The sequence below is a fragment of the Carassius auratus genome, unplaced genomic scaffold (genome assembly GCF_003368295.1).
Source record: "Carassius auratus strain Wakin unplaced genomic scaffold, ASM336829v1 scaf_tig00035020, whole genome shotgun sequence".
Classification (NCBI taxonomy): domain Eukaryota; kingdom Metazoa; phylum Chordata; class Actinopteri; order Cypriniformes; family Cyprinidae; genus Carassius; species Carassius auratus.
This window is the reverse complement of record NW_020526190.1, coordinates 26,323-48,630: the sequence shown is the minus strand read 5'-3', so window position 1 is coordinate 48,630 and position 22,308 is coordinate 26,323. Positions and strand designations below refer to the sequence as shown.

The window sequence follows — 22,308 nt, the reverse complement described above, 5'->3', positions numbered from 1 at the left end:
TATTCATCCTATTATTGATAGAACTTTTTTTTTAGGATAATTTATAAATCACATTCTCATAAGTATATTTAGCAACTTTCAACTGTGATTTTGCTTATATACTAAATGCAAAATGTTCACATCTTTATAAAAATATAATAATAATATTATTAATGGAAATATAAAAATGTATCACTGAGATACAATTATAGTTTTTTAAAATTTTAATTAGCCAATGTCTTTGTGTTTTTGAGTTTTTTTTAAATACGTCTATACATTTTTTATTTCTGTTTTAGTTTTCTTTACTACATCAAGTCAAAGTGACTTAATATGTGAAATGTTGTCTTTTATTTTATTATTTCAGCTAACGTTTAATTAGGAAGTAAAGGAACTATTTTTTTTCATTAATCATAATTGCATATTTAATAAGATCACGCCTAATTGCATATTTTATTGGGGTAAAATTACCATATCTAATTATTTTGTGTGTATTTTTTAATATATTAAATATGTAATATAACAACCTCTGTGGAAATGCCTGCAAAGCAAAGGGAGGATTTGGCTCTTTGCTCTGTTCGGAACTGAACTGGTCAGGGAGGAGTCAGACGCTTTTGGGTTACTTACAGAGGACGAACCGGAGCAAAGTCTTGGGGTATTGTGTAACGCAACATCACGGAATAAATTCCCGGAAACATTGACCACAGATTCCGCTCGGTGTCTTCACTTCGCCTGCTGTTAGGAGGAAACGGCGTCAATCGCGCTATAATTTAACCAAATTAACTAGCGAACAATGCGATAGTGCAGCCAAGCCACACGGATAGAGATCCAGACAGATAACCAGAGGAAAAGTGAGCCCAAAGAGGTACAGAACACACAAGGTTTGGTTGGATTCGTGTCAAACAAAAAAGCAAACTAAGAAAATGTCCAAACCTAATTATACTGGCATTTACCACATGGTTTCCCAGGACAATTTTGAGGGATATCTCGCGGCTTTGGGTAAGCAACAATATATTTTCTTTTTTCTTCTTCTTAGTTTAGCAGCATAAGAGCTTATAATCAGTGAACTGCTGTAGTATATAAAAACGAACCACAGTGATTGTAACCTGATGCTTGTGTTGACTGTGATGTTCCTCTTCCATCTGTCTTCAAACCTCTGTGAACATGAGGATGATGTGCATCCTTTTTATCTGGGTGAATGTAATGCAATACAGTCCAATCATCCTCCTCCATGGGGAAGAAAGACTAAACGAGATCATAGCAATTTAGTTAAGAATTAAGAATACACCTGGAAAAGTAAAGATGTGTTTGAATTTGTCCCTTATTCATTGGATAAGAGCTTGTAATGCTTGTCTCATCATGTTATACATGGTGTTAAAGAGTTAGTTCACCTAAAAATAAAAATGATGCTGTTCCAAACTTGTATGTAGTCTATGACTTTCTTTCATTTGAGGAAAAAGTTATTGAAAAGTTATTTTCAGTAACTTGCTTGTCACTCTTTTTCATGCATTTGCAATAATGGAGCATTCAAACTTAAAATCAGCATTAAAGTATCATAAAAGTGATTCACACAATGAATGCATTATATACCCAATCTCCTGATTTCATACAGTAGCTCTGAGTGATGAACAAACTGAAATGTAAGCTGCTTTTCACTGATAATCTTCTTTTACCACTCGAGATCATTCTTATTTCAGGAAAAAAACAAAAAAAAAAAATTAAAGACTGGATTTGTGAACTTGCTCAACTGATTCAGATTGATTTCATTGTACTGAAAAGTATTTCTTCAACTGTATATAAAAAAGAGGTTAAATAGACAATGATTCTTTAATCTCTCTTTCTCTCCTCATCAGATGTTAACTATGCATTAAGGAAAATTGTCTCCATTCTGAAACCCAGCAAACATATTGAACATGATGTCAACACTGGAAAGATGAAGATTAAGACAGTCACCACCTTTAAGAACTTTGACATGGACTTCACTTTGGGACAGGAGTTCACTGAGGACCTGGGAGCAGTCGATGGGCGAAAGTGCCAGGTGTGTGTGTGGTTTTTTTATATTGTTTTTTATCCTCGTTTACCCATTTGTAATGTATTTGTGAGAAACACACAGGGCCCTTTTAAAGTAACATCAGCCAGACAAAGGAGTGTGGGAATGTGTGGTGCTGATGGATAATGTTTTCCATATGTTTCAGACCACAGTGAATTGGGACGGTGATAAATTGATCTGCGTGCAGCGAGGAGAGAAAGAGGGCAGAGGCTGGACACATTGGCTAGAAGGAAACCTCCTCCATTTGGTAAGCAAAAAAAAAAAAGCCTTTTCTTTTAAAGAAACAATACATTCATTTTAGAATTGGTTTCAATGAACTAACCTAGAAATCATGGCTTTTTCAGAAGCTCAGTGGTGATGGAACCTCTGAATGTCTTTAGTTCTTGGATTAAACTTAATTGAGTCTTTAACAACTGGGCTACTGCTATGCATCTCTCACAATGTCCTTCATCCTTTTTTTTTCTGTCACGTCTCTTTCTCTCTCTCTCTCTGCAGGAGATGAGGGCTCAGGGTGTCACTGCCAAGCAGGTCTTTAAGAAGGCTGAGTGAGGATGGAGAGAAGAGAGAGAAATAGAGGGGCCATTTGCTGGGGTTTTTGAGCTCAGTTTGTTCTTAGAGCCCAGGGTTCACAAAGAGTCCATATTGCAACAGTGATTGTCCCTGAGCTGCAACAAATAGTGTTTAAATGGAGACTACAAATGAAGAAATTGGTTCAAAATTTAAATGCAAAGGTTAAATGAGATCACAACAATACAGCCCTGTTGCCCTCTGTGAACATTCATGAATGGTACTGTAAAATATGGATCAGGCGAGATTCATAGCACCCTAATATTGTATTCTGCAGATATGTTAAAAGTAAGCAGAAGCAATGAGCCAGTGGTTTAGCTAGTCAGGTGCAACTTGAATTATTGATTCCTACATTTTATTATATAAATCTGTGTGATAGGATTTTGATTAATTGCAATAGTCAAACATTGTCTAAAAGTGCTGAAATTCCTGTGGTCTGAAATATGTAGATTTGTCCACTTTAGAATATACCATTTATATTAACATAAAATCCTGCTTGTATGAATTTATTTCTTATACTATAGCTACTGATGCCAATGCCAATTGCAATACTAATAACAGAACACAGAATAGAATCTATCTATCTATCTATCTATCTATCTATCTATCTATCTATCTATCTATCTATCTATCTATCTGTCTATCTGTCTGTCTGTCTGTCTGTCTGTCTGTCTGTCTGTCTGTCTGTCGATATATATATATATATATATAAAAAACCAAACAAAAATACACCCAGAGAGTGGACCCGCATTCACTAAAATCATTTAAGTTCATTTTTTTCCTCATTAATGTACACACAGCACCCCATATTGACAGAAAAACACAGAATTGTTGACATTTTTGCACATTTATTAAAAAAGAAAAACTGAAATATCACATGGTAATGGTAACATGGTAATATCACAAGTATTCAGACCCTTTGCTGTGACACTCATATATTTAACTCAGGTGCTGTCCATTTCATCTGATCATCTTCTGAGATGGTTCTACACCTTTTTTTTACATACTGTAGCTGTTTGATTATACTGATTGGACTTGATTAGGAAAGCGACACACATGTCTATATAAGACCATACCACATACAGTGCATGAGAGCAAATGAGAATCATGAGGACAAAGGAACTGTCTGAAGAGCTCCGAGACAGAATGGTGGCAAGGCACAGATCTGGCCAAAGTTAAGGTTACTAAGAGCACAGTGGCCTCCATAATCCTTAAATCAAGGACGACCAGAACACTTCCTAGAGCTGGCAATCCAACACAAACTGAGCTATCGGGGGAGAAGAGCCTTGGTGAGGGAAGTAAAGATGAACCCAAAGATGACTGTGGCTGAGCTCCAGAGATGTAGTCCGGAGATGGGAGAAAGTAATAGAAAGTCAACCATCACTGCAGCCCTCCAACAGTCGGGGCTTTATGGCAGAGTGGCCCGAAGGAAACCTCTCCTCATTGCAAGACACATGAAAGCTCCCATTGAGTTTGCTAAAAAACACCTGAAGGGTTCTCTGGTCTGATGAGACCAAGATAGGACTTTTTAACCTTAATTCTAAGCGGTATGTGTGGAGAAAACCAGACACTGCTCATCATCTGTCCAATACTGAACTAGTACAGGGATATCGTGACAAAAACCTTCTCTAGAGTGCTCAGGACCTCAGACTGGGCCGAAAGTTCATCTTCTAACAAGACAATGACCCCAAGCACACAGCTAAAATAACGAAGGAGTGGCTTCACAACAACTCTGTGACTGTTCTTGAATGGCCCAGCCAGAGCCCTGACTTAAACCCAATTGAGCATCTCTGGAGAGACCTGAAAATGGCTGTCCACCAATGTTTACCATTCAACCTGACAGAACTGGAGAGGATCTGCAGGGAGGAATGCCAGAGGATCCCCAAATCCAGGTGTGAAAAACTTGTTGCATCTTTCCCAAAAAGACTCCTGACTGTATTAGATCAAAAGGGTGCTTCTACTAAATACTGAACAAAGGGTCTGAATACTTAGGACCATGTGATATTTCAGTTTTTTTTTTTTTCAATAAATGTGCAAAAATGTCAACAATTCTGTGTTTTTCTGTCAATATGGGGTGCTGTGTGTACATTAATGAGGAAAAAAAATGAACTTGATTTTAGCAATGGCTGGAATATAACAGAGTGAAAAATGTAAGGGGGTCTGAATACTTTCCATACCCACTGTATATATATATATATATATATATATATATAAATATATATATATATATATATATATATATATATATATATATATATATATATATATATATATATATATATATATATATATATATATATATATATATGTCCATGACATGATGGTGTGTGCTTCAAATAATGGCCCATAATTATCTAAAACAAATATGTGAGAGCTCAGCTAATAGGTTTCTAGTACTTGAGTGTCTACTATTTATGACATGCCATAAAGCGAATGGTAATTTAAAAACAATTTTTTTGAGTATTGTGAGGGTTATGAAACATTTTTCCATTTCAACAAGACCGTGTAAAATAAAATGCCGTCCTCTTGCAATATCTTATTTTACCCTCTAAGAGGCGATAATAGACTTGGTAAAGTAATATTTAGCCATTTCAGCAGTAGAGAACAGAACAAGCTGAGAAACCCTGACGTCTCTGGCGAAGACAAAATAGTATTTCATATTTCTATGGTCTCTGGCATATTTGGTTTGCTCTGTGGTCAAGTACGTACTTCTGTCCAAGTGACTGTGGACATTGCTACTGAAACTGAACGAACTAACAGGTCTGTAAAGAGAAGTTCAAGTCCACGGTGTCAATTGCGACATCTTCTGGTGAGACCTGGTATGACACAATGGCAGTCTTCTTTATCATACTTAAAAAAAGCGTGAAGTGAAAGTGACATTCAGCCAAGTATGGTGACCCCGTACTTAGAATTCGTGCTCTGCATTTAACCCATCCAAAGTGCAAACACACACTGTGAACACACACCTGGAGCAGAGGCCAGCCATTTATGTGGCAGCGCCCAGGGAGCAGTTGGGGGTTCGATGCCTTGCTCAAGGGCACCTAAGTCTATTGACATCCTGAGATTCAAACCCACAACCTTAGGGTTGGGAGTCAAACTCTCTAACCACTAGGCCACGACTTCCCCACATACTTTTATACACAGTCATGGGATTATTCAAATACCAAATGTTTATTAAAACAAAATGAAACATCTGAAAAAACAGAATCTACAAGCATCTTAACTAAAGACAATATATTGTAACTACTACAAGAGAGACCATATTGTGTAACTTCAGTATCTGTTGTTGTCATTCATACAGGTTTTGTGAAAGGTAAATTCAATAATTTCCCTCCCCCAAAAAATAGTTATTTACACATTCTACCAGAACAGAAGTCAGGCTTCTTCAGTGGTAAAAAAATAACTCTTTATAGATAATTGTCCAGTTAATATAAGTTAATGTGCCAAAGTTAATCGTTCCATTCAGACTCCTGTGGCTCCGAGTGACAGTTCGAGTGGCACATGATGCTGTCTGTAAATTCATTTGCAGCAGCTGACAGGCAATATTTCTCTGACATTGTCATAGTTGGCATAAATCCATCACACTGAATGCTGCTGTCCATGTCTGAGTAATTTCCAACTGAGGGGAAAAGAAGAAAATGATTAATCAGTGATTGTATGGCTGACTAGTAATTTCCTACTGCTAATTTTTGAAAAAAAAAAAAAAAGGTTTTAATTATTGGACCAAAAACCTAATCCTTGTCATAAGTTAGGAACCGAGGTGTGTTATTTGATGTCAAGCTTTCCTTTGAAAACCTTGTTTCTAGCATTTATAAAACCACATTATTCCATCCTATAAATATATCTAAATCATGACCTATGTCTCTCAATGTCAAATGCAGAAACATCAACTCATGCATTCATGACCTCAAGGCTAAATTATTATAATGCTTTATTGGGTAGTTGTTCTGCACACTTAATAAACAAATTCCAGCTGGTCTAAAATGCAGCAGCTTGAGTTCCTACTAGAACCATACTAGGTGTATGATTGTCGCTTTGGGTACGAGAGGTCCTGGGACCCGATGGTGGATCAGCACCAAGAGATGACCTCTACAGCCCTGAATGTAAGCAGAGACCATGTCAACTAGATGTGCCCCAGAGACAGATCCCCTGTGAAGACCTCATCACCTCGACAATTATTGCACAAGACCACAGGAACCAGGAAAGTCCTCTGCACAATTTGACCTGTGTTGCAGCCTGGAATTAAACCATGCCTAACTGGTTTCGTCTGGCCAAAGGAGAACTGGTTCCCTGACTGAGCCTGGTTTCTCTCAAGGTTTTTTTCTCCATTTCTGTCACCAATTGAGTTTTGGTTCCTTGCCACTGTTGCCTTTGCTTAGTTGTGGACTCTTGACTAATTTCTCAGACTCTATTGAAAGAGAGCTGAACTGGATGATGACATCAATGAATCATCAGTGAACTGACTTTAGCTGGAAAAATGACTCTGTTATTGTGTTCTTGCATTATCGCCAAATTGTTCCCTGTTTGACACTGTAAAGCTGCTTTGACGCAACCAGTACTATATAAAGTGCTGTACAAATAAAGGTGACTTGACTTGATTGGCTAAACATCTCAATATATAATAATTTGTGCCTTTTTTGAACTAAAAAAATTCAAAACTCTTTATTAATATGAATTATGTTCACATATGCACAATTCAGCATGCATTGCCATCACAAGAATAAATCATATATTTGTAACTTTATTCAAATAGAAAAGTTGTTTTAAATTGTTATAGTAATATGATATTTGAAAATATTCCTGTTTTTTTTTGTAGATCAAACGATAGGTCTGTCTTAGCATTTCTGTTTCAAAAGCACTGAATGAAAAAAAAAACAGTTTCTTGTAAATTTGTCTTAGAAGACTAGACCAGAAAAGCTGATTACTGTACAAACCAGAACTTCTACCTGTTGTCACAGTATGACTGGTTTTTACAACAGTATGTGATTCAGACCCCATGTTTACTACAGACATCAAAGATGGCATCGCCCCCACAAATTAATAGCAGGAGAAGAGTGTGGGAGTCGTGGGAGGCCAAAACAGCTAAACCTTCTAGGTTATTTGACATGCAGTGTAAGACATCGTGTATGTGGTTTGTACCTTTCGTCTGTGAGCTGATAAGATCAGAAGAGGTCAGAGGAAACTTCGTAATGATTTATACACTGACGCAAAGCCGTAGTTGAAGTCATCATAAAATATGATATTGCTTATTTCGAAACTCTCCTGACTGTATTTAATCTGTACCTTGTGGATTCTAGAATGCTGTGTGAAGTTATCTGCAAGATTTCCAGGTCACAGCTTTAGAAATATTATAGATACAGATTAACTGCTGTTAAAAATGCTTTCAGAAGCACCATCAACACTGTTATTGAACTGAACTGAATCAACACTGAGGTGAATAACAACACCACTGTCTTAAGTTAAGATGCTTATCGCGGAATTGAACTTTCAGAATTGATGAATCAAAACTGAACTGAACTGACTGAGCTGAGAAATAGACCTGGGCTACATTCACACATACATAGTAAAACATCATACCTAAATGTGTGAGCTGCTGATGCTCTGCATGTTTCTCCACATCACAGTCTGCAGGGTATTTCAGGATGTCTGGAGGAAGCACCGGCGAGATGTGGCTTAAAGAAATCTCTGAGGAAACAAAATGTCAGTTATGGCTCATAAATAAAAACACATTGCCTGTATGTTTCACATTTTTATAAATCTTTAGATTTGCATTTAATACATAAACTTGAATAATTAATTTGATAATCACTTAACCCTTAATGCATAACAATTGTTTGTGTGTGAGAAATGGACGTCATTTACAGGATTCTGTATTGTACTTCCAGCAACCATCAGATGTTTCTGATGATTTTTAACAGTTTATTGTAAAGTTGACGCCACACTGATACATGTGTGTGAGCTTGTGTATAGACCTGAAAGGATGTGGTTTACCAGCAGGAGTTTAATCTTAAGCATCTTGTGCACTAAGCAGTAAGTTATTTACAAAGCCTACAGCAGAGCACGTATCACTGTTGCTGATGCTGGAAATCAGTGACGGCAGCAGATGTGTTATCTTAAATATCAAAAGATTTCAGAGCAGTTTATCCCTCAGTGACCTGCATAGGCATTTTATGTGTGGGTAACCATATGCACATGCATCTATGTCCGTACTATTAGCGACAGAGTTCTGGTTTGGTTTCCCATCAATCAAACTTGTGTTATTGCTAAATAACCCTTTTATGTACGTCAGTGCAAAAGTTTGCTCGCCCATCATCAAGGACAGTTACAGTCAATCTAGAACTATAACCTACAGATCTGATGAAGCCAGCTTGACTTATTTGACCACTCAGCAGAAATGCTTGCGAACAGTATTACAGTACATCTACTTACCTAATCTTTTTGACTGACGTTTGTTTCTCCAATAAATTATAAACAGGATCAGAAATAAAATCAGGGTGGTAATCACGAACCCTGCCCACAGACTAGCAGGTAACAACCAAGAACAAGCTGAAATAAAGGACATAAAGTGAGTTTACATGGTGACATTATCTATAAAATTAGTTTTTCCAGTAAAGGGATAGAGACTTACATGTGGTACATGGTTTAAAATTTCCACACACAACGTCTGATTTGCTAGTCCCAGGAACTTTCACATCTCGACCCAAGTCATCGCAACTGTAAAATGACACATTAGGCAAATGATTTCAGAGGGGAAACTGCGTCAAGTTTTATTTCTATTGAGCTAAGGAAAATTACATGGAAACTATTTATTATAGTGTGTGATTTTAGTCTTTGAGTGTCTTGCTTTGTGTATGTGTAGAAATAATGTATGTGAATGTCAGAGAGAGTTTAAGAAAGGAAGCGATACCCACCCACTCTCTTACACAGTGTGCGTCTACACTTTTATTGGAAGCAAATTAATGTGGTCTTATTTTGTGTAGGAGAATGACATAAAACACATTTACGTAAAACCTGTAATGGTTATGCATAAAACCTTTGCATTCCTCCTCTGTATTTTGTGTAAATCAGGTGAAAAAGAAAAGGCATTATACGTCTAAAAATAAAAAGATATTACTTGTAGAGAAAAAGTTAAGCAGAAGGCAAGACATCTTTGGTTGTGTAATTTGGAATTAATCATTCATGTAAGCCAGAAGCTTGTGATAGTTTCACAAGAGATCATTTCTATTTAAAGGGGTCATATGATGCGATTTCAATTTTTCCTTTCTCCTTGGAGTGTCACAAGCTCTTGGTGCATGAAGACGATCTGTAAAGTTACAAAGACTAAAATCTCAAATCCAAAGAGATATTCTTTGTAAAAGTTAAGAGTCAACCATGGCTACCTGAAATGGCTCGTTCTCACACGCCCCCACGTCTATATCATGACGTGGGAAGATTTGCATAATGCCACCCAAATGTTCACACAAAGAAAGAAGGCATAACTTTTTCTGTTACCACCTGCGCCATGTTCTAGAGACCTGTGTCGTTGTTAAAGAAAAACTACTTTGTTCGGCCTTCCAAAAGAGGACACAACTAGAAATCAGTGGTTAAGTTGTATGTACAGTACAACACTGTTCCAGAACAGTCCAACCCAAATATTCAGATGTGTGCAGCGCATTTTACGGTATTTTACTGTGAGAGTGGCCTACAATGCCAGTGTCTATTTCTATAAAGTGGGGCAATAACAATTTTGCCAGGACAGTCTGGTGCTTCTGACTCACAGTCCGTATGTTTACATATTTAAATAGTTTGCTACTGATGATTCAAACACGAGTTTTGAACAGTGTAGAGTAGTGTTTGTTGTTCGTAACTTCTCCGCTCACAAATGCAGACATGGTTTTATGTTTATGCAGCATGATACACAATGTGTAAAATCACAGTAAAAGTCATTATAATTAGTAATTATGTCCCCACTGGATGCAACAAATGCCTCATTTGTAATGGGTTTTATTGGTTTTGTCTCGTCGTGCCAGGAGACGGCATCACAGTATGGTAAGGGCATAACATTTCCATCACAGGCTTGAGGTATTCGGCCAATCAAAACGCACTACTAGATAGCTGGCCAATCGGCGTACACCTCGGTTTTCAGAACAATGAGCTTTGTAAGAATCTATGCTTTACATAAAGACACGGCATAGAGGAGCAACAATAATATACATTAATTGGAAAATAATGTGTTTTTTAAAACTTAAATTGCATTACACATTGCATTACACCAAATACACCAAATAATGTTATTTTAAGAAAGTCATATGACACTTATAAAGGACCTTTTAGTGATGTGTAGACAGTGTGTATGTGGGGGGGTCGGGATTCTGTGAATTTGTGATAAGTCAATCTGTCAGTTGTGAAATTGCAATTTATGCATGCATAACACTGACTCTCACCTTGTATGATTTTTGCAGCTGGAAAAGTAGTCCATCACATCGCTGTAGGTTCCTTCTGGGCAGGGTCTGCACACAGTGTCTTTCAAGTGCGTATCTGCAACACAGCTTCAGTTATTCTTCAGTCCTCCTGCCACATATTATACTCTAAACAGGAAGCCCTTCAGACCATTGCAGATCTTCTAACAGGTATATCCATGCTTTAATGTAAACTCAACTGATTTATTTTTCACCTGTCAATAAGTATGTCGCTGTGGATATTGAGACAAATTGTAGTGTTATGTTCACATGGTCTTTGACAAGAGTGAATTTAGGTTAATTGTCCCTTCTCAGAGTATTTGAACATATATATAGATGCATTAAAGAAGTTCCAAAGGGACTCGTGATTATATATTTATGCATTTAGTAGACATTTTTATCCAAAGAGACTTACAGTGCATTCAGGCTAACATTTTTTACCTAACATGTGTTCCCTGGGATTTGAACTCACAACCTTGTGCTGCTAACGCAATGCTCTACCACTTGAGCCACAGGAACACTATGGCACTACTGCTATCTACTCTATATCAGTAGATATCTTTATATTTCAACTGAAAAAGGACTTTCATATTTGGAGGTACACTAAGGCATCAAACATTCTGAAAACCTCTTCACCACATAAGCAAAGGTTGATTACTTACGATGAAAGTCAACTCCCTTCCCTGGAGGACACATGGAGACCGGACTGCAGTAATCGCAGTGGGATTCACTAATGTGTGTACAGAAGTATCCTGGCTTACACCTGCACTCTGTGTTTTTGTCTGCCTCACACTCCTTTACCATCTCCATATTGCTGGCTGTCAGACACATACACAAACATTAGGCTACTTGTCGAAAAAGACACGTGGCATTATTAGAAATAATAACCAGAGTGAGTGAATGTGAAATTACTGCTGGAACACTCCCTGCAGGCTCGACACTGGCTCATTTGGTTTTCCTGATCAATAAATGTTCGCCGTGGGCAGATTTGACACACTATATCCGATGTGGCATTACATCTGGCAAGCATATATTTTCCTGAGAAAGAAAGAGAGCTCAGTTTTTGCTTAAGACTCCGCAATCACAATAAAAAGTTAGTATTTGTGACCCATGTATTAAAAGCACATGAAAATAGTCATTTCTAGACAGAAGTTGCTTGCATATGACCTAAAAAAATTAAAAATAAAACTCCTACCATGGATGCACAGCGACTCTTTTGGAATACGTGTCATTGTTTTTTTTGTTTTTTTGTGCATTAGTCAATTCTATTGTAAGTTGGTAAGTGTCACTAACAAATTGAATGTAAATTAACTCAAAATCATTTCGCATTAAAATACTGCAGTAAAGAGAAGTGTCTGTTTGCCCATACAATGAAATTCAGTGGAGCTGAAAACAATGGATTTGACTTGCAAAAACACAGTAAAACATTATTTAAAATGTCTTCTTTTGTGTTCTCTAGAGGAAAGAATGAGACTTCTTCAGAACAAAATGAAAGTGAGTAAGTGATGAATTTTTTCTGACACGGTTTAAATTTGTGTCATATTTTATTACCATTTTCTAAACTATAGAGTATAAACCGTGACAATGTGTGAAATGTTGAAGGTGTCTTGGAAAATCTTGGTTTGACTGTAATGTTATGCATACATTAGTCCACCTGATAAGTCATTATTTTAAACTGATACAGAATATCCTGTGTTATGTTAATGTGTGATTTCCAGGAACCATGAAAATCTTAGCAGGGTTACAGTACAGGATTTCCTTGGTACACCATGTCTAGAGACCTGATTTTTCCTTGATGGAAACAATGGGATAAGTAAATATAATACCCTGTGTCTTACAGTCAATTGTATACAAGCTATGGCTCTATATTGGCACAGAACAAAGGAGAACTGAATGTAAATTAACTTCAAATAATATCGCTGTAAAAGATAGCAGTAATAAAAACTAGATCAGTCCTGGTCGTTCTCTCACACACAGATATCAAAACTGCTTTAATAATGTTGCCAGAAGTTGAAACAGAAACCTTATTTTGAGCAGCAATAAGTGATACAATATGTGAAACAGGATTAATAGATTCTAATATTAAATACAGCAAACATTCCCAGTATATATTTACAGTAAATATCAATATATAATGATATGGAAATCTCACCTTTTGGACATTTGCATTTCAGTTCTCCCATCTTTGTTGTCTTGATTCGGTCCTTTCAGTGTGATAACTTTACAGTCATATGAAGTCTGTTGACTTGTTCAACCTTTAACACAAATTACGGAAGTGATTGATCTGTTAAGTTACCAAGGAACTGGTGATTATTTTGTCATGCTGACCGTGCTATTGCGTCAATTGTCTTCTTTTCTTTTCTGTCTGTCTGTCACACTTGCTTGCTCTTTCTCTCTAACTGTCTCAGTAGAACCACTGCAGGTAAGGGAATATTTTTTTTTCTTTTCTTCCTGTAACGTTTTGACTTCGCCCACTCTTAACCCCCTCTGTCACTTTTTTTCTGCCCTCTGCGCTGGAAAGCCCCACTACCTCTATCCACCCTCTGCACTGCTTGCATTCTCTTTTCTTCCTTCCTGTTCATGCAGTAATAAACCCCTGAGGCATGAACGTTAATATGAGACCTGTTTACTGAGAATTTCTTGTGTAGCTGTCAGCATTATCGAGGACATCCAAACTAAAACAGCTCCTTCAAATACTGTTAGGCTGTCATACGTTTGAGACAATGAGGCAGTTCTGTACTTGTAAAACTAAGTTTTACACCAACGGTAAAGGTGAGGAAAAATTGTATTATGTTAGCAAAAACTACTGCTATGAAGTGTTTCAAACCTTTACATTTAATTCATTTTTTATAACATTTCTGATTAATGGCATCACTCTTAATTGTTTCTGAATAGGGGCAGGGATGTTTGAGCAAAATGTATCTGCAAATATCTTTTGTTACCTGCTCTGAATCACACGTTGTGAGCTAAACGTCAGAGAAAAAAAGTGAGGTCTGACTTCAAAAGCCACAGACACTATTGTGGAAGACTGCAATACCATCACGGTGAGAATGTGTGTGTGTGTTTGTTCCTACTCTTTTCCTCATTTGGTCAGAGCTGTTAACACTGTAGTTTCGTATCTTTACTGTAATCTCTAATGTCAGCTGTGCTGTGGCACACAGAACCTTCTTCAAACCAACATGTAATATTTTACTCTGTAGTTTATGGAAAAAAGCTCTTTCCTCCCGATATTTATCTCATTTCCAACAAATAGCTATAATAAAATATGCTTTCGTTAGAACAGACACTTAATAAAAACACATACTGTATATGTTTAGGTGTTTCAATCACCCTTGTGATGTAAATAAACATCTAATCTTTTTATAGCTTTTAATAGCTTTTCTGTGATATAAACACACGTAATTGACATGACTTTTTAAGTTAACTTTGTATTATTTTTTTTGACCCACAATTATTAGAAACATTATAAACATTAAGATTAAATAAATTAGAAACATTAAACGATGGCAGTCAAAACAATCAAATAATTGTGATTTAGGCCTATCTCATGATTTCCAACTAGCCTTTAGGAAGGAAAAATTTTAACAATGTAAAATTCAGACATTTTATTTTTATTTTAGCACACTTTGAGGGCCCCTGGATCCCAGCTAAAAATAAAAGCAAACCTTCACATTCAGGATCTACAACAATGACAGAAGTAGGATTCATGGCCTGGACAAGAGATTTATTTCTGTAACAGTGAACTTCCTTTGTTTTGTGTTAAATAAAGCCATTAGCACTTTCTGTTTTACTTCCTTTGTGTGGTGTCATTTGGCTTGCTTAGCTCAGATGTAGACTAAGTAATTCGCATTATTTGTGGATTTTATGGTCATGTAATATAGTTGGTAAATGTACTGTTGCATTGAGTAAAATTTACTGTTGCATGAGTAAATTTTAAGTGTAATGTGTATGTACATCAATGTTTTTTGTAAAACTACACAACAGAAAACACAAATAGAACTAAGCAGTTCTATTACACCACTGTATTTTACATAGTTTACTAGTAACTGCCTGTAAAATGACTCGAGTGGTTGTTAGGGTAAATGGTTGTTGGAAAACTTTCAAAAAACAGTGCAGATAACTTGTTCTTCCTCTTTGCCCACATCTCTAAACCTGCTCTCTGTAAGCCCATTTCCGCCACTTAAAAAAAAGGTAATTGCTACTTTTTATCTCACAATTCAGACTTTTTTTCTCTTTACAAAAAAAGTCACAATTTAGAGATTTAAACATTTAAACTCACAATTCTCAGGAAAAAAGTCAGTATTTCGTGTTTAAATCTCTAATTTGCAACTTTTTTTCTCTTTATAACAGGCAATTGCAAGTTATTAAGTCAGAATTGTGAGATATAAACTCAATAGCCAAAAATTATCTAATTTTATTTTATGGCAAAAATCATTAGGATATTAAGTAAAGTGCGGAGCCTCGCACGACATGCAGGAAAAAATAGTAGGGCAAATCGTGTGCACGATTTACTAATTTATTCCCTCAATGTACTAAAACGTGCACACGATTACTATTGTGTTCCATCGATTTACTATTTCGTTCACTCGATTTATAAATTGTTTGCACAATTTACTTATTTGTTCCCTCGATTTGCTAAATCGTGTGCACAATTTACCAAATCGAGGGAACGCAATAGTAAATCGATGGAACGCAATAGTAATTGTGTGCACGTTTTAGTACACTGAGGGAATAAATTAGTAAATCATGCGCACAATTTATTTTATTTTTTTCATGTCATGTGCAGCGCTTTGTAGTAAAGATCATGTTCCACGAAGATATATTGTCAAATTTCCTGCCGTGAATATATCAAAACCAAATTTTTGTAATTTAGTAATATACATTACTAAGAACATTGCTAAAGGTGATTTTCTCAGTATTTAGATTTTTTTTTGCACCCTCAGATTCCAGATATTCAAATAGTTGTATATTGGTCAAATATTGTCTTATTTATTAAGATGCTGTATAAATCGTAATTTTGCCAAATGGACCCTTATGACTGGTTTTGTGGTCCAGGGTCACATATCAGTCTTTTTTCATTTTATAACTCACAAAAAGTTTATATCTAACCATTCTGAAAAAAATCTAACCATTTTCTTTGGAAAAAGTCAAAAAAAAAAAAAATTATTCAGTGGCGGAAACGGGCTTCCATACCTTCGCACTCTCTCCCTTTCCCATTTGATCTATTTGACTCTTTAATATTCTTCTTTAATGTCTCCACCCCTAACTTTCTCTCCTTTTCATTTCTGACACCAGGAGGCGTATTTACTCTCTGTCTAGGTCTTCAACCCTGCCCCTGGGGACTCACTGTCCTGTAAAGTTTTTTTCAAACCTGCTTCATCACACCTGACCTCTGACTTCTCAAGTGATCCTTTAGACCTTGTTTAGCTGGGTCAGGTGTGTTTGGTTAGGGCTGGAGCTGAACTCTGCAGGAAAGTGGGTCCCCTGCTTGAAGACATTTTCAGCAGTTTCAGCATTCTACTCTAACTAATATATTTTTAGATTATGTTGTAAACGGTGCATAAGCTGTCAGTTAACTAAAATAGTCTTCATATTCGTAAAAGATGCTGACTTTTACATTTAAAGAAAAATCAACTAAAATAACAATAGTATACATCAATTTTAAAGAATAAAAATATAAAATAATATTTAAAAAATTAAATAGCATATAAAGATTATAAAATAGCTAATCATCTTTTACGGCAGTGACATAAACTAGTTCCTAAATACTTTATGGGCCACTGTACATAATGATCTTATGTATTTAAATGACTAAATAGCATTGAAACTTTAAATTAATGTATAATTAATATTAATATGCTTGATATCCCCACAACAGTCTTTCTGGAGAAGCCATGTCAGCCCTCCAGTTCACGTCAGTTCAGAGTGAACGCCCACTGACAGATGTTGGGAAACACTTCGTTTAAGTATGTTGACTGTTTTTAGGGGAAAAGAGGGCTGGACATGATGATGCACACAGAGCATGAAAGTGAAAGTGCAGAAGGAGAGAGCTTTAACACTTCTCAACATGATCGTTTTTTGGTATGTAATTCTCTAATCTTTCCAAATATTGCATGGATTATAAAATAAATTAAGTGTGTTTTTAATATTGATTGTCATTTTCTATCAATCTCTCTCTCTCTCTCTCTATGCTTCTTTTGGTTTTGTTCTTAATGTCTATCTCTGTCTTTTCTATACTTTGCTAATTTCTGACCTACTATTTTCACCCTTGTTTTCTAATGATTTTTTTCTGACTTGTCCGTTCCCTGTCCAGTGTTATTGTCCTTCTCTTTCCTGTGTGTGGGTCCGTGCTGTCAACTGGATGGGTACAATCACCTGGACATCCACGAGGGTATGATCCCTATTCCAACCTGACTTGGAAAAAGTGTGCTTCAACTGGTCACAAAATCACACTCACTCTCATACATCTGGACCTAGAAGAAAGCTTTGAGTGTGAGGATGACGCCTTGAAGGTATTTGTGTTTGAGAGAGGTTTTTTTTTTAAGTGCTAATTTTATCTCTGTGCACTTAGAAGTGCAGTTTTATGTTAAAGGAATAGTTTACCCAAAAATGAAAAGTTGATAAAAAAATTACCCTTGGGTCGACCAAAATGTAGATGAGTTTGTTTCTTCATTGGAACAGATCTGGAGAAATTTTGCATTACATCACTCTCTCACCAGTGGATCCTCTGCATCAAATGGGTGCCGTTAGAATAAGAGTCCAAACAACTGATAAAAACATTGCAACCCAGACAGCAAGCAGTTTCGGCCCAGATCTGGCCCATATCCGGCCTGCATAGATTTCACGCGGGCCAGATGTGGGCCGGATTTGGGCCGAAACTGCTTACTGTCTGGGAATAATACACATGTCATCAACAAGAATCCTGCCCATCAATTATCATCCTGTGTATCAAAAAGCTGCATGTTTCTAATAATTTATTTATCATTAAAGCGTTACATTTTTTTTTACCATTGCTTCTGGCCAAAATATGAGCCCATAATCCTTAATAACACTTCCCCAAGTGAAGATGTCCCCTGTTGTCCTCTCACATCAAAATCCACTGACATATTTCTCAACAACCATTTTGGACCATTTTTGTTTGTACATGGTGCTTGATCTGTGCATATTTCTTTCCTGATTCAGACAAGATGACTTTTTCACTGGATAAGGTAATATAATGGATAGAGGATTCATATTTTAGTTAAAGCAATGGTTTAAGGTTAAAAACATCTTGATGGGTTCTTTATTTGAGTGATGTAATGCTACATTTTTCCAAATCTGTTCTAATGAAGAAACAAACATCTACGCTTTAGGTTGATTACATTTTGGGACTTACTATTCCTTTAAAGAGAGTTTTTGTGTCACAATAAGATCTACTAAAGTGTATATATTTTAAACAAATGATTGAGATTTTGTGTAGTGTAAGTAAAAAAAAAAATTGTCCAGTTATTTGCAGATGAGGTGCTTCTTTTCAATCTGTGTGGACGCAAGTCCATGAGGGAGCTGCAGTCGTCTGTCAATCCTTTCCTCCACTCTTCCCCTGGTGGTTGTCTCTCTGTTTCATTTCTCACAGACTACTCAAACACTGAGAGACACACTGGATTTCAAGGCTTTTACACCATTAAGGGTGAGTAATAAATGATAAGTAATACATTGACTACTGGGCAGAAAGCATATGAGATTATTTGTGGTCCACAGAGTCTGTTATTGGTTATTGCTGAGCTAAGTTTTAACCTCAAATCCTGCTGACTTATAGATGTTGATGAGTGTAAGGACCCTGAAAATGAGTGCACCCAACTCTGCAATAACTACATTGGAGGTTATCGCTGTTTCTGCAGACCAGGTTACACCCTTGACTCTGATAAGCACACCTGCCAAGGTAATGTATGGCTGTGGTTGAATGAGATTTTGGCTGTCTTGTTGATTTATTGCAATTAATTATGAAAGGAATACAGTCAACCAGTCATTATTAAAAATAATTTGTGTGGCTCAAGTGGTAGAGCATTGTATTAGTGGCACAAGGTTGTGGGTTCAATTCCCAGAAACACATGTTAGGTAAAAAATGTTAGCCTGAATGCACTGTAAATCGCTTTGGATTAAAAAAAAAAAAAATTAATTAATAAAATCTTAAGAGGGGAACCAGTGGCAAATAAGCCTTCAAGGTTTTGATGCCATGGCTGCAGTACTCAATTGCCTTCAAGTTTTTGACAATCCACACAAGACATGTTTTTGAAATCTACGTCTTCAAATTAGTTATGCAATATAAGTCTTTATTTGACATACGTAATTAAGTTGATTATTTTTTTATTTAGTTGACAGACTCAATTTATACATAATCCCTAAAGCAGTGAGACACTTTTGTTTTCTCTCTGTGTGTCAGTTAGCTGCAGTGAAGATCACACAGGCTCTCAAGAAGGTGTGCTGATGTCACCTGACTGGCCCGAGCCGTACCCCGAAAACTCTGTGTGTTCTTACACTCTGGCTGTAGAAGAAGGTCTGCAGTTTGAGCTTACGTTCATGGGGGTATTTGACGTTGAGAAGGAGAATGGACAGTGCATCGACTCATTAACTGTATGCAAGATGTTTAATGCAAGATTTGAACCACTTGAACTCTTTCTCTCTGTATTTCTCATCATTGACATCTTCTCTCTTTTCTCTATTCAATCCATCTAGATAAAACCCCTCTATGGTGGCGTTCAGACATTTTGTGGAAGGGATGTCCCTCCGTCCCTCCTCACAAGGTCACAACGTGTTGAGATTATCTTCAGGACCGACCATAAAGGAGCAAACCGAGGGTTTAGCCTTAGTTACAAAACGAGAGGTGTGCTTGTTGCCAGCCCATCCTTAACACTAAACAAGGATAAACTGCATGTTCAGAATTGGTTGGACAACATTATCTGAGACTCTTCCATAAAAAAAAAACTTATTTGGATGTATCACTAATCTGAATATTGCTGGGTGACTGTTTATTTGCTTTTTTACAGGGATGAAATGTACTGGACCTGTGACACCAAAATCTAGTCTGAACCCGCAGCATGCTGAATATCCCACTGGGTACAAAGTTACAGTGAAATGTGACAAAGGACATGTATTAAAATCAGTAAGTAGATCAGGCTGATAGATTTGACCTTCTAAGGCTGAAGGGCCACAGATTAAAGTTATGGGTTTGCTGAGAAACATTTTAGAAAATGTACTTTAAATGTCTATTAAAAGTAATGTAATATTAGTAAATAAACTCTCATAAAATATAATTCAATTACATTTATAATATTTAATAGAATATTATTACATTAAGAAATTATTAATAAAAAAATATAACTGAATTGTATATTGCTGTAAAATTTGTATAGTGTGTTTTTCTGTTAGATGACATTAGTCGGCTTGATATAACAGCATGTACTTTAGTTTATGAGTCAACCCCCTTTTTTCAATCATTGAAACTCACACTTAGCATGAAATGTTCCATAGCATGAATCAGCTGAGGACGAGTATGAAGCCACATGCCAGAAGAATGGACAGTGGAGTCCTGTTATCCCCTGTGAACGTGAGAAAATGTCTTCTTTTAATACCTTCTTGTCTTGATTCCTGAACAATTAGCTTTTTTTATAGACATAGGCTAATTATTTATTATACCTGACCATTTTTCTCCCTCTCTCTAATCTTTAGAATTAAATAGGCTGTTATATACAGTAAATGATGTGATGCGATGTTACAAGCTCACAAAACTTAGCATAGACTTGTGGCATACAACTGGATGCACACCCAAAGTACAATGCCCAGAAAATATTTGGAAGCTCAGTAGGTTTGGAGACCCATCCGAAATGCAGGAAGCTGAAAATGTTTATGTGTCATAAAAAAAGCACTTGTTTTGTTTTCCTCCTTAGCTGTGGATTGCGGCATTCCAGAGCTTCCTGAATTAATGGAGCTATCAGAAAAAGAGCCGTCAACAACTTATCTGAACCAGATCAGTCTTAAGTGTGAAAATGAATATTATCAACTGGATAAAAATGGTGAGATGTGTATGGTTTATGTGAACTATGATGTAATGTTTACCAAAATATTTATTTCCCTATCTTCGCTTTCCTCAGGTAATTTGACCTGTAATGCTGATGGTAACTGGGTGTCTGAGAGTGGTCAAAAATTAACAGATTATTTGCCTAAATGTGAACCAGGTATTCTTTCACTCTGAATACACCATAAAGTATAAACCCATATACTCTATCTTCCATATCTCTTTTTCATGCATTTCTTATTTCTCTCTCTTTCTCTTTTAGTATGTGGAATTAATACAGACGCCTTTTTTGGTGGAAGAGTCTTTGGTGGGAAGCCAGCATTAATTAAACAGATTCCCTGGCAGCTCTTTCATAAGAAAAGTCCCAGAGGTGGTGCATCTTTAATCAGTGATTACTGGGCTCTAACAGCAGCTCATGTAGTGGATGGATACGAAACGACCACCATGAATTGGTTAGGGGCAATAGTTGATGGTAAAAGCCAAAACCCAGTCTCTATGGAAACTGAGAAGATCATAATTCACCCAAATTATCAAAAAGTTGGTAGAGATTCTCCATCTAACTATGATAATGATATTGCACTCATCAAAATGTCTGCCAGGGTGCCTATAGGTCCACACATAAGGCCAGTGTGTCTCCCAGAGAAAGCAAATGAACCTGTGAAGGAGGGCACAATCTCAGGTTTTGGAAGAATTAAAGACGAAAAAAGTAGTAGATATCTGCTTTATGGACATGTCCAGATACATCCACTTGGTGAATGTCATTCAGAGGGTTTGCCTGTCACCGATAACATGATCTGTGCCGGAGGAGACGAAGTAGACAGTTGTCAAGGGGACAGTGGAGGCCCTTTGTTTTCTCCTGTTCTGGGCTATGGGTCTCCGGACAAGCCTTATCGTCTTACAGGCATTGTTTCATGGGGTCCTCTTGGATGTGGGAATAAAAACCTTAAGGGCTTCTATACTAAAGTCCAGAATTACCTGGATTGGATCAAGGAAACCATTGAAAAAAACTCAAAATAATATACACCTACATCAGTGGTTAACTGTAATACACACCAATAAAGTTACTCTATTTTCATGAATAATTCAGAACTTTGAAACTTTTATATTTCTTTTATACTCACCAATAAAACCATTTTCACATATAAGGAATTTCAGCCTCTTATTTCCTATTTTATATCAAATGTTCTATTTTTGTCTAATGTTAACAACATTACACTATTTCAAAG

At 36.5% G+C, this 22,308-nt stretch overlaps 3 protein-coding genes across 5 annotated transcripts; 2 read left to right on the top strand and 1 right to left on the bottom strand.

Annotated features, from left to right (window-relative positions):
* Positions 1 to 586: 586 nt before the first annotated feature.
* Positions 587 to 3,083, top strand: LOC113081690 (retinol-binding protein 1-like). Its single transcript, XM_026253718.1, has 4 exons — positions 587 to 975; positions 1,830 to 2,014; positions 2,172 to 2,273; positions 2,522 to 3,083. Exons 1-4 carry the CDS (start codon positions 900 to 902, stop codon positions 2,573 to 2,575), a joined length of 417 nt encoding a protein of 138 aa, XP_026109503.1. The 5' UTR covers positions 587 to 899; the 3' UTR covers positions 2,576 to 3,083.
* Positions 3,084 to 5,751: 2,668 nt separating this feature from the next.
* LOC113081687 (tumor necrosis factor receptor superfamily member 5-like) lies at positions 5,752 to 13,525 on the bottom strand. The gene is made up of 9 exons (XM_026253714.1): positions 13,360 to 13,525; positions 13,184 to 13,286; positions 11,944 to 12,069; positions 11,694 to 11,849; positions 11,017 to 11,110; positions 9,222 to 9,307; positions 9,023 to 9,139; positions 8,171 to 8,278; positions 5,752 to 6,212 (listed from the first exon to the last, which is right to left on the bottom strand). Exons 2-9 carry the CDS (start codon positions 13,212 to 13,214, stop codon positions 6,043 to 6,045), a joined length of 888 nt encoding a protein of 295 aa, XP_026109499.1. The 5' UTR covers positions 13,215 to 13,286; positions 13,360 to 13,525; the 3' UTR covers positions 5,752 to 6,042.
* Positions 13,407 to 22,227, top strand: LOC113081686 (complement C1s subcomponent-like). 3 transcript variants are annotated; one of them, XM_026253712.1, is made up of 13 exons: positions 13,655 to 13,803; positions 13,927 to 14,075; positions 17,017 to 17,112; positions 17,345 to 17,543; positions 18,517 to 18,697; positions 18,827 to 18,949; positions 19,451 to 19,641; positions 19,744 to 19,891; positions 20,055 to 20,170; positions 20,539 to 20,614; positions 20,955 to 21,080; positions 21,159 to 21,242; positions 21,345 to 22,227. In XM_026253712.1, the coding sequence occupies exons 3-13, from the start codon at positions 17,054 to 17,056 to the stop codon at positions 22,097 to 22,099; spliced, it is 2,058 nt and encodes a 685-aa protein (XP_026109497.1). In that variant the 5' UTR covers positions 13,655 to 13,803; positions 13,927 to 14,075; positions 17,017 to 17,053; the 3' UTR covers positions 22,100 to 22,227. The 3 variants fall into 3 exon arrangements, with proteins under 3 accessions (XP_026109498.1, XP_026109497.1, XP_026109496.1); XM_026253711.1 differs by having other exon boundaries at positions 13,688 to 13,803; positions 16,910 to 17,112; XM_026253713.1 differs by lacking the exons at positions 13,655 to 13,803; positions 13,927 to 14,075 and adding an exon at positions 13,407 to 13,453 and having other exon boundaries at positions 16,910 to 17,112.
* The last annotated feature ends 81 nt before the right edge of the window (positions 22,228 to 22,308 follow it).